An 11917-nucleotide genomic window follows, 5' to 3' on the forward strand; every position below is an offset into this window, starting at 1 on the left:
GCAGCACCTCGGACGTGCGGTGCCCCCGGGTCCCCGCGGCCCCTCCGGGTCCCCGCGGCCCCTAGTGCCCTCCCAGCAGCCCGTTCCCTGGTGCCTCCAGGGTTGGCCCCGCTCACCAGTCCCAGCCCCGCTACGGCCCCGCCCGGCCCCGCCCTCTCCCCACCGCTCAGGGCAGACCCGCCCGCCCGCCCCAGCCGGAGTTACAAGAGCTGCCTCCGCGCGCGGGGGCCGGGCCACTCGGAGCAGCTCCGCCGCGGGGACTGCACCGCCCGCCCTGCCGGACCCGCCCCGACCGGGGCTCGCCGCCCGCAGCAGCCGCAGCACCGCGACCTCGGGCCCCGCGCTGGCTATGGCTGTGCCCTGGGGCTGAGCGCGCAGGTAGGGGCGCCGGGCGCACCTCGGCGCAATCGGGGAACGGGACTCCGGGAACGCGCGAGGGGAGGTGGGTGGCAGGGCTTGGGCGAGGCCCCTTGGGCGGGTGTCACTGGGAAGATTCAGTTCGGCGCAAGGTGGGCAGCCCCGGTCCGCACGGGGAGGCGACGCGTAGCGCCCTGGGAGCCGAGCTCTGCCTCCGGAGTTGGGGCGCTGGTAGGGGCGCAAGTTGGGCAAAGTTGGAAAATCGCTCCGAGGCGCGCTTTGCTCCAGTCTGTCTTTCTCTCGAGGGCTGACTGTGGTCCCTGCTGCACGGCCGGGCGTCCGTTCTTGGCCTGGTGGCCCCTGTCCCACCCCCTCCTTCTCCGTGGGGCGGTGGCTCAGCGCGCTACTCCGTTCCTATTCCATGTTTACTGGAGAAGTTTCCGAGATCGCGGCGCGGCCCCTCGGCCCCGCCCGGCGCCCCAGCGCCCCCGCGCCGCGCACTCCCTCCGCCGTCCCTCCCCGCGCCGCACACCTCCGCCCCTGACTTCGCGTCCCGGGTCCTCCCGGCCCCACCCAGTTCTGCACCACCAGCCTCTTCTTTTCTTGCTCCGGGCGGCCCCTCAGCCTCCCTCCAGCTGCCCCGCCCTAGTCTTGCCCCTCTGTGTTTCCAGCTCCAGAAAACTCCCTTCTTCCGCTGGGGCCGTTGAGCCTAGGAGTTTGCAGCTCGCCCGGCAGCGGGACGGGTGGGAGTGGGGGTGGGGGACATAATTGGGGAGATGCCTGCCCTGGGGTGGGCGGGGAGGGGGGCTGTGCCGCGGCATAGCCCTCGAGACCGCCCCTTCCCCTTCCGAGGCGGCGCTCTCTCCCCAACCCCACTCCCAAACCCGGCCGGGTGGGACGGCCCCCGCCCCAGCGCCTGGCTCGGCGCCAGCAGCCTGAGGAATGTGGTGGTTGGAGCCGGTGACTAATTCAAACCAGAACTCGGGGAGGAGTGGTGAGGGGCAAAGGGGAGGGGGGCGAAGGGTCTGGTTAGGGAGGCGGGGGCAGGAGCCCGGCTGGCGTGGGAGGAGGGCTCAGCTGCCCTCCCTGGCTGGAGCCCTCCTCTCCATAGACGCGCTCCTGGAGAGGCGGCTGGGGGGCGAGGTCCTGCCGTGGAGTTGGAAAGGCACTGGGCTTAGGGTGTGTTCAGAGAACTGTGTTATGTAAGGCTTTCCCATGCAGGGAGAGGGTGTGCAGTGTGCGAGGGCCGGCCCTGCTGGCGGGCTCGGCGCCCCCTGCAGTGCCAGGGCCTTGGGAGGCGGGGGCGCAGCCCTTTGGCGTCTCTGGCCACGAGGGACACGTGGGGTCTGAGCAGGGCTGACTGTGCCCCATGCGTGGGAGGGGAGCCGAATGGGCAGACGGGGCATCTCACGGCACTACCTGGGCCCCAGCACCACGTGGGGACAGCTCTGGCGCCTCTGCGAGTCGTGGCCACGGAGAATTGTGTGCCTTGTGTGTGTGCCTTTCACAGGGCGTGGCTGCCACCGAGGAGGAGGTGAGGCGCCCCCAGGGAGCCTGCCGCTGGGTGCCCTGCTCTGTGGAGTGGATTTGTGGAAAGGCAAAGTGGGATCCTCCCATGGCAGTGAGGTCCTTAGAGAATGACCTGGACTTTCGGGAGGAAAAGGGACCCAGATATTTACCTCTGGGTCCCCAGCACAGCGCTGGGCTGCCAATAATTGGTTTTGAAACAGTTTATTAGAATCCAGCCTCTGACTGCAGGGATCGCATGCCCTGTGCACAGCCTAGCACATGATAGGGATTGGGTTGATTTTGTGGGACACAGTGACACATTGGAGGGCTGCGGTAACAGGTGACGGTGAGGGATTTTGGGGAAAGGAGGGAGAGATTGAAGATGCCTTGGAAGGCATTTTAGGGCCTCCTCACCTGTAATGTGTCTAAACTCAGGGAGTAGATTCTGCTTTCATTCCCCCCCTCTTCCCCTGCCCCCCATGAGGGAAATCCGTGGGGCAGGGTACTCACTTCCTTTCCGAGGCTGAATGGGGCAGCTTCCTTCTCCTTGGCACCCAGGGATGTTGGGTTGGGCCAGCACTTGGTGGGTGTGTGTGCAGAGTGGGGAGTAGAAGGGAGCCCCAGGATGAGGGGGTACCTCCTTGCTCTGAGCTGGGAGCTGTGGGATGAGGTAGCGGGGAGAGGACCTGGGACCATGAGAGCTGGGCTAGCAGAAGTCAAAGGGTCTGGACTATTGGCAATGGGGATTGGAGGGTGTCTGAGCCCCTCTCCAAAGCCCTGTCTTTAAAGGTTATATGCAGGGACATTGTTCAGAGAACCAGGACACAGAGGTAGCCACAGAAGTCATGTGGGGCTTAGTGCTGCAGCTGTGGGCCCACAGCAGTGATTCAGGGGTCCTGGTTTGGGCAACTTCTTGCAGAGCTAACCCCACAGAGCTGAGAACTTGTACCAGCCAGACTTGGTTGAGGGGCATGCGACTACAGGTCCAGGGCTCAAAGTGGGACCCAATAGAGTGAACCATGGGAGACCTGTGGAAGGAGAAAGCCAGCATCAGTCAAGGGCAGGGTATGGGCTGGGGGTCCCCAGGGTCACCTTAGTCCCAGGAAGGCCGTGGGTGGAGGTGCCTGGGGACCGCTGGGCTGGATTCTTAGGCTCACTTGGAATTGGCTGGCTGGCCCTGGCAGAGCACGCCACCCAGAGCCTGAGGATATTGTTTGAGGGGTTGGGGCAAAGCTGTGGGAGTGGAGGCGTGTGTGGGGCTCTGGGGTGTGGCCATCACCTTCCTCAGAACCTGGGAACCGCTGGGGGACGGACAGAGAGGCAGACGGGGAGAGCTAGTCTGACTCCTGCTGGGAACTCTCCCATGCCGGCTCTGTCCTACCCCCCACACCTGGAAGCCCCAAGCTTCTCTCCCTGGAGCTGGGCTGATCAGGTACGTGTGCACACGAGGAAAGGAGGTGGCCCCTGGAGAGCGGTGAGAATGGGACGTTTCAGCTGGTGGGTGTCTGGGGCCTTCTGTTCTCCCTCTGACCCCCATGGGCTTTATCCAGGCTCCCAGGGAGCTGGCATTTCCCTGGGCTCCGACCATCCCACTGGGCTCCCAGGCCTTCCTGAGAACAAGCGGTTTCCTCCAGGCCTGGGGGAGCCCGAGGAGTTGTGAGGACCACGTTGCGGGGAGGGGGCACAGCGGGCTCAGCAGGAACGTGTTTTGATTGAACCCTTCTTCCTCCCTGCTGGCCTCAGTCCACATCCGGGGGCCCGCTGGGCTGTTGTCCTGGAGGTCTTGGGTCCGGGGCCCCTGTTTCACTGTGGCCTTGAGTCCCTGTGACCGCTAGTGTCACAGTAGAGAGATATGTGTTATTACCTATGAGAAGGTGTCTCTGGCTGTGCTCACTGGTCCTGAATGTGTCACCTCTGCTTGCCTCTGGGGTTTATAGGGCAGGGGACACCAGTGGGACTCTGTCCCAGTGGTGGAGGTTTCATGGGGGCTTCAGGGGCTGTAGGTAAGGACTCAAGTAAGTTTCTCCGTCCTGGACAGGTTCCAGGCCCTGGAATTTGTGTCCAGAGGCCCCAGGGAGGGTGAGCACAGACGTGGGAGTGAGGCTGCGCCGATCCAGGCTGAGTGAGGCGCCGCACAGGGCCGGTCTGGGAGGGGCATCCTGCCCCGTCCCCGGGGGCTGGAGCGGAGGTTCTAGGGAAGGGGAAGCGCCTGGTTTTGCGTCCTGGCCAGGCTGGGGGGGTGGCTCTTTGGCAGCTGAGCCGAGTGGCCTGGCCCCGAGCCCCTGCACTAGTGTGACCCGACCGCTGGGCGGAGAGATCCGCCTTGGTCTTGTCCAGACCCGGTGAGACAGCGAGCTCTTCTTCACCCCTTGCCCCAGTCAGGAGGACCGCCTCCCCATCCCCCATCCGCAAGCTGCTGTCTTAATCCCAGCCATCCAGGGTCAAGGCCCACTCTTCCCTGGCGAGGTGGCCAGGTGTGGGGACTGCCCGCTGGAGAATGGAAGCTGCCCCCAGTCCCTGCCACAAGGAGAGGGGAGTCCATTTTGGTCAGGGGAGGAAGAAGGAATCTCTCTCCCTGTTGGAAGCTTGAACTTGGAGCGTTAGGGCTGCGGGAGTGGGAGGGGCCAGGGGACAGAGGTGGAGAAAGGCGGCTGGGCGGAGCCCTGAAAGCGGCTGGCTGGCTGGCTGGAGTGGGGGTGGGGGGCTGCCCTGGAAGTCGAGGGGCAGGAAACTCTAGCGTGATGGTGAGGGGCCAGGGGAAGGGGCTGACGCGGAGGAGAGGGCTGGAGTGATGAGGCTGGAAAAACTTCCTCCAAGTGGGCGGTGTGGGCGGGACCAGCAGCCCTGGTAGCCTGGGAGGAGCTAGGCGGGCGCACGCGCTAGAGGGAGGCACGGAATCTGGGCACCAGGTTAACAGATATAGGCTCCCTCCATGATGCGCAGGGCCTGGGGCTGCCCAGACAGGTGTCTGTGGTGAGCTGGGGGAGGCAGGGGCTGTGGGCCTGCTCTGAGCTGTGAGGAGGGGGGACTGAGGAGTGTGTCTGCGCGCCCGGGTTGTGTGTGCTTCCTCGTGTGTCTTTCTTTGATTGTTTCTCCAATGCCCACGTTGCCCGTGTCTTGCAACATGTTCGTCAAATTCTCCCTGATAATTCGACCTCCCCAACACACTATCCCATTCAAGTTGAAGGTGCCCGCTGGGGGTGTGCCATCCAGAATCAGCTGACCTCAGAGCTCTTGGTGCCAGCTTAGACTCTGAATATAACTACGCAGTGCTACTCCAGTTAGAACGGGGCAGGTTGTTTTCCAGACCAAGGTCTGGCGGCTGCATATGTGGAGGTCCGTTTGGAGGCTTTGGCGCTGGAAGAGAGGCGCCCCCGTATTCCTCCGTATTCCTCTGGACCTGGGATTTCCCAGTGAGTGGAAATGTTTGCCTTGCCCTGCCGGTGCCTGTCTCTAGAGTGGGCCTGGTGCCTGCCAAGCCCCAGAAGGGGATGATTCCCTTGGTCTTCACCGGCTGGGGTCCAGAGAGTCTACAGGTGAGCTGGGTTCTGGGTGGCTCAGGATCTCTGACTCCTGGGGACACAGCGTTGATGAGCCTCAGAACCAAAAAGGCCCTCAGATCCTGGGCTCCGGGATGCCTGGGACTCTGCCCGTTCTGGGTTAGCTGTCCCCAAGCTGGGCCAGGACAAGGCTGGCGTGTGGGCAAGGAAGCTGATGGCCACTCACCCTTCCTCTTGTGCTGGTGGAGCTTGATGGGCATCACTGCTTCCTGGGGTCCCTACCCGTGCCCCTACCCAAACCTCAGCCCCTCTCTTTCTGTGTGTTTCTGTCCCTCCGAGACATCCTTCTCCCGCCATGCCTGCCTCGCTCTGGATGAGCATGGAGGCCTCTCCGCCTTCCTGTGGACGTCTCTCCAGCTCTCTGCCCCGCTCCAGTATAGGTCTCTCGGTCTCTCCCTCCCGTGTATCTCCCTTGTGCATCTTTCTCTGTGGTTTCTCATCCTCTGTGTGTGTTTATTTGTGCCTTAGTCGCTGTCCGTGGGTAAAGAGGCCTTGGCGTCAGAGAAGCCCGGGCTTGTATTTCAACTGTCTCATACTCGGGCCAGTCATTTTACCTTGGGGCCTATTTCTGCACTCTAAAATAAGGATATTAATTCTTAATCACATAGGGTTGTTTGGGGAAGGAAGGGGACCCCTTGGTGCCCCAGGCATAGAACAAGCACAGTCCTGGGGCACCATAGGAGCTCTACAAAATTCTCTCTCTCCCCCTGGGGCAGGGGGTGGGGGTGGCAGTGGCGGTTTCTTTTAATGTGGAGCTTTCTCTTCCTTTTTTACCGCCCGCCCGGGGAGTGTTCATGAGCCTAGACGGCCTCTCCGGGTGTGTCTCTCTTTTCTCCGAATATCTCAGCCCCTGGTCCTGGTTATAAGTGTTCACAGCTTTCCCGCTGGTGGAAGTCTCTGGCTCTGGTTGTGAGTCATCTCATTGTTCTGAGCTTGGGGACTGCTTCTCCCTGGCCTGTGTGTATGGTGGGTGGGTTTGCTCATGTGCTGGGTGGAAGTTTCATTGCTGTCAGTGTCCTCCCCATCGTGGGTGGGTGTGCTTCCTTCTGCCTTGGAGTGCCACCTCCTATGTCCCGCCTGTGCTGGGCTTATGCACAAACTTCTGTCCCTCTGCTATGTATCTTGACTTCAGGGTTCGTGCGTGGAGGCCTTGAGGCCCGTGGGCCTGACTCTCGGGTGTGTGTATGTATCAGTTCCTGTCATCTTGACACTGACGCTGGCTGCGAGGTTGTCTTTGGCTGCTGCAGCAGTTAGGCTGGGTCCCCTCCCTGGCTGTTTTCATACTGGCTCTTGGGCAGAAGGGGCTCTGTTTCCTGGGAGCAGTGGGAGAACATGTTCCTCTGGAGGTAGCACCTGGCGGAGACCATCTTCCTGGGGCAAAGAGTCTGTTTCCTGGGCCTTCTCCCGGATCTGCCTGGGTGTTGCCCCCAGTCTGCAGAGGTGGTATGAGCAGAGCCCTGCTGCTCTGCACATCCTCTTTGTGGTTTTGGATTGTCAGGGCAGCTTCGCTCTTCTCTAGCTGCTTCTGGCCTGAAGTACACTGTCCCTGCAGCCTCAGATGCGTGTCCTCTACCTTGAAGCTGGAGTGGCCTCACCATATCACTCCTTTTTTGCCCTCCAGGCAGCCCTGTGTCTTAGCGGGTCTCCACTCCAGCCCCTCCCATCACGAAGGTTACTGTGAGCCAGTGTCGGGTGGACTGCAGACAGGGAGCTAGCTGTCCTGGGTTCTAGGGCCCCAACACTCCCGCATTCTCAGGGCTCTGGACCTCTCTCTCCCCATCTGTAAATAGCAGGCGGTGCTGTCCCACAGGACTTTGCAGCGGTAGAAATGTTCTGTATTTGCGCTTCTCATATGGTAGCCCTGCGTGGCTGTTGAGCTCTTGAAGTGCGGCTACTATAACCAATGGACTAAATGTTTAAGTTAAATTAACTTACATTTAAATAGCCACACGTGGCCTCAGTTTTCTTCCACTCCGAGGGCTTATGCCACTTGACTGAACGTGCAGAATTCCCCAAAGCTCTAGAGACCCTGCTTTGGGTAGCAGCAAGGTCGAGCCCCCAGCCCCCCGGGTAGCTGGCTTCACCTGACTTGTGTGGGAGGAGAAGGAAGGCCCATCTGGGCTCAGTACAGGCCCCAGGGGTGGGCAAGATGGAGGGCTGGGACCCAAGTGCAGAAAATAGGCCCTTGCCACCGTGGCCTCGAATCCCCTATCAGCACCCCCGTGTCCGGCCAGGTCAGATGAAAGAGGAGGGGAGTCTTTCCTGGCTGTGCCAGGAGGTGAGGCCTGAGCCAGAGCAGGCGTGGTGGTTGGCAGCCCTGCCTGGCCAGGAAGCCAGCGGGTGCCCTGCCAGGGCCAACCTGTAGCCTTGGGTCCAGCGCCTCCTCTTCTCACGGGCTGTGGCCCTTTCTCTGCTCACGATGGCCTCCTCACTAGCCCCAGGGGTTGAGGCATGTGGCACATCCCTCCTGAGCCTCCCAGCTGTGCTTCCCTGGACTCCGGGGCTGGGGCTCTGTGCCGAGCAGCTGGCAGGGAAGCTCACTGCCTCTCACCGGGCCCCAGCCCCTCTGGCACCCAGGGGTCTGGCCCATGAAGCACTTGGTCGATCGGGTTTTAGGCGTGACCCTTGGTGTGTCTGGAGCTACTGCAGCCGCAGTGACTCACTGGGGAAGGAGGGAAGGTGGGGCTGAGATGTGGGCGAGGGTGAGCTGTCTGGCTTGCTGCCCCATCGCCGCTTGCTGGCTCAGCACCAGGATGCTGGGCTGAAGAAAAGGGGCCCCGCTCAAGGAGGAAGAGGGGCGTGCCAGTGCAGTCAGTGGCTTCGGAGATCTGAGAAGCCCTCGGGTGGAAGCCCTTTCCTTCCCTGCCCTGCCTGGCTCCTTGTCTGCAGGGCTGGCTTCTCAGTGCTGGACGCCGGGGGAAGACACCATTTAAGCTCCAGCTTGCTGTTTCACTATGGGTATGGTCAGCGGGACTTCCGGTAGGAAGGGAGGAGGTGATTTCCTCAGCTCACACCTGTGCCAACTGGCTGCCCGCTGGCCTCCTAGCCGGCACCTGTGCTGACATAAATACTGCGTGAGCGAGTGCAGGTGGCTGGCGAACAAGGTGTCTGCGGCTGTCTTCACCAGTGTGGTGATCTGCCTGACACTGGAAGTCCTAAGTGCCTGTGAATTTCCACGAATCCCATCCTCAGAGGCAAACTCAGCACCTTCAAGACTCCATTTAGATTTCATTCCCCCAGAAGGCTCCCAAGCCTTCCGGAACATTCAGAGGCTAAATTGGTCACACCCAGAGCACCTTGCTCATAACTTATATCCGGGACAGGAGCTAAGTCTTTTAACCCTCCATATCTGGCACGTGGAGTGCATTCAATAAATGTTTGGAGTGAAGTTAGGTAATAGCCTGATGCAGTGTATAGTTCAGTGCTGGGCTGAGCTGTGTCCGTCCCTTGCTAGTTTTCTCGGCAGTGTCCCGTACAATGTTGGACATACAGGAGACGATCAGTATGCATGTATTTATTGATTGGTTGGCTAATTTCTGGGTGTCAGTAGATTCAGGGAGGAGCTTTGGGCGGGTTCTCCACGATTTATAGCACCCCCCCCCCGCATGGTTTCACAGGCGTACTTCTGGGTGTCTGGAGGCTGGAGGCCTGCCTGGTGTCTTCCCCTGAGCCTCTGCAGCCAACAGTTCATCCCGTGGCTGGAGGGTGTCTTTGCTCCCTCAGTGCCCGCACCTATGGGGGCCTGGTTTCAGGGCCCAGCAGGTGCAACCAGATGGGCCCTGACTCACCACGTCCTTGAGGCAGCACAGCTGGACCGCAGCCTCTTGGGCTTGGGCCGGTGCTGGGGGGCCTGGGGCTTCCATTGTTTGGCCTCTGCCTGTGGCAGGGCTCCTGGAGCTCCCAGCTGGCGAGCGACCCCCTGGTTCTGAGGCCGGGGTTAGGGTGACCCGGAGTCACTCACCGTCGGCCACTGGGGGACGGAGGGCACCACCATCCCTGCTTGCAGGTTGCCAGTGGCCCCCAGTACCGGAGAGTCCGAGGAGGGGTCTCGCACAGGTTAGAGCTGCAGGCCTGATGTGGCATCGGAGGAAGAGTTACAGGCTCAGAGCCCGATCATAGCTGCTGTGTCACGGTGCACCCCGGCCGGCTGGCCTCTCCGAATCTCGGTTTCCCCACCTGCACTATGGGGGCAGTAACATCTCCTGCCTGAAGCTGTTACAAAGGACCTAATGAGAATGGGGATGTTGGGAGGCTCCGGTGGGCCAGAGCTTTTCTCACATGCTTTCTCTCGCTCCTTCAGTCCTCATGGGAATTCTTTATCATCTCCATTTTCGCAGATGAGGAAATGGAGGTTCAGAGAAGTTAAGTGACTTGGCCCGGGTCGCGCAGCCGGGAAGATGCAGAACCAGGATTGCACTCTGAGTCTGGCCTCTTCCAAACCCCCTTCCTGTGATCCCAGGCTGGAGAGTCTTGTGTGAATGGAGCTGTTGACAGTAGCAGGGTTGGGGATTTGGTTTGGCCCGGCGGGCAAAACATCCAGCCCTCTCTTGCACAGCAGCTGGTCGGGGTTTCGACAAGCCGAGTGCTGAGTGTGAGCCTGATTGTGACCTTCTCCCTAGGCTGTGTGACCGAGATTCCCAAGAGAGAGACACTCCGAGGAGAGGAGAGGAGAGGAAGGAGGGGCGGGCTCCTGGCAAGGCATCCGCTCCTGAGCCAAGTCCTGCGAAGGTCAGTAGGAGGGAGGGTGACGAGGGCGGTGGAGGTGAGAGGATGGGGAGGGTAGAGACCCAGGAGGCACGTGCTATCGGGAGGCAGGGCCGGGGTGGGGTACAGGACGAGGGGCTGGTTGCCTCCGCTGCGGCTGTGTCCACTGTCCACCTTGGGAGCCCGCCCACAGTGGAAGCAGGCACCTCGGAGACAGTGCCCCACACCCAGGGGGATCCCTGGCTTCCCCATCCCCTCATGCCCCCACTGCCCCGTTTCCTTACCTCATCCAGATGGAGAAGGAGGAAGAGACGACCCGGGAGCTGCTGCTGCCCAACTGGCAGGGCAGCGGCTCCCACGGGCTGACCATCACCCAGAGGGACGACGGCGTCTTTGTGCAGGAGGTGATGCAGAACTCCCCTGCGGCCCGCACTGGGGTGGTCAAGGAGGGTGAGTCACCTCGGGGTGCTGCTGGGGCGGGGAGGGGGAGGGTGCGGGAGGGAAAGGCAGGGGCAGCACAAGCGGGTGGGTGGTTGCAGAGGGCTGGGTCCCAGTGGCATCAGGATGGCCGGTACGTAAGCCCTGCCCTCCCCTGCCTGCTCTCTGTCCCTCGTTCCCTCACAGTCCTCGTGGCAGGTGGTCCTGAGGGCTGGTGGACACGCTGTCCTCTGTTCCGACGCCACCACCCATGAGCTCTGCCACTTTGGGCGAATTAATTGGCCTCTCTGCCTCAGTTTCCTCATCTGTACAATGGGTGTTACCACACCTGCACGTCAGTCCGAGGGCCCGGCATAGAGTGGTTATGTGTTGTTTCCCCGAGACCCTGGGTGGTCTTACCCGCTTCCTGCTCCTCCCTGCTCAGGGGACCAGATTGTGGGTGCCACCATCTACTTTGACAACCTGCAGTCAGGAGAGGTGACCCAGCTGCTGAACACCATGGGGCACCACACCGTGGGCCTGAAGCTGCATCGCAAGGGGGACCATTCCCCTGAGCCTGGCCAGACCTGGACCCACGAAGTCTTCAGCTCCCACAGCTCTGAAGTGGTTCTGGTGAGTGCCTGGCTGGCCGGCCGTGCCCTTAGCTCCCCCGACCACGCCGACGGGCCGGTCCCCCTTCCTGAGCCTCTGTCCGCCCACTGGACCTTGCTCGCTTGTCCTTCCTGGCTTCTCTCCTGCTCTCACCCTCTGCTCTCTGTAGAGCCAGCCTGTTTCTCCTTTTCACGTGTGGCTGCCGCTAAAAGTCTTCCATCAGTCTCTTCCAAGGGTCCCCGCCGGGGGAACCCACTCATTGGTCTGGTCCTTGGTGCCAGGAGGAAGTTGGCTGCTTTGCAAGCATCTTTGAAATGATCTCACAGGTGCCCAGTTCTGCCTCACAGACATCATTTTTCTACTTCCAGAGGCCTGGACTCATCTGTGAGTCAGAGGCTGGGCAGCAGAGTGCCTGAGGGACAGTTCTCTGCTGCTTCTGATGGCTTGTTTATTTAACACATAATGAGTCCTCAAAGTGGAAGTGTTAACCCCGGCACAACCAGGCTCAACAAATGCTTTCCGAAGGGTCCCTGGGAGGATTCTCCTCCAGATTAAACAAACAAGCTAGGCAGTTGAGAGGTGAGAGGTGAGAGGTGAGAGCTGAAGGTCCAGTCAACACAGAGCTAGTCACCAGGAGGTGTCCATGAGACCTGCTGGGCCGATTTGAATCTAGAACTGATTGTAAATCCTTCTCCCAGACTCCACTGTCCAGGAGTCTACCTGTCCCCACTCCCCATGGCTTTTGCTTACCAGAGATT

At 61.1% G+C, this 11917-nt stretch overlaps 1 protein-coding gene across 8 annotated transcripts in view; it reads left to right on the forward strand.

Annotated features, from left to right (window-relative positions):
• The first annotated feature begins 209 nt into the window (after positions 1-209).
• Positions 210-11917, forward strand: part of AHNAK (AHNAK nucleoprotein) — a 103874-nt gene continuing 92166 nt past the window's right edge. For 4 of the 8 annotated variants that reach the window (XM_082629045.1, XM_082629048.1, XM_082629047.1 and 1 more), the window contains exons 1-4: positions 210-378; positions 10046-10154; positions 10424-10580; positions 10993-11180. In XM_082629045.1, coding sequence (XP_082485171.1) covers positions 10424-10580; positions 10993-11180 — 345 coding nt within the window. In that variant the 5' untranslated portion in view covers positions 210-378; positions 10046-10154. Of the gene's footprint in view, positions 379-3281; positions 3299-10045; positions 10155-10423; positions 10581-10992; positions 11181-11917 lie in introns of those variants that run through there. The other 4 variants (XM_082629050.1, XM_082629049.1, XM_082629043.1 and 1 more) reach the window with 4 other exon arrangements.

Source organism: Mesoplodon mirus (assembly GCF_964341445.2).
Source record: "Mesoplodon mirus genome assembly, chromosome: 7".
NCBI lineage: Eukaryota > Metazoa > Chordata > Mammalia > Artiodactyla > Ziphiidae > Mesoplodon > Mesoplodon mirus.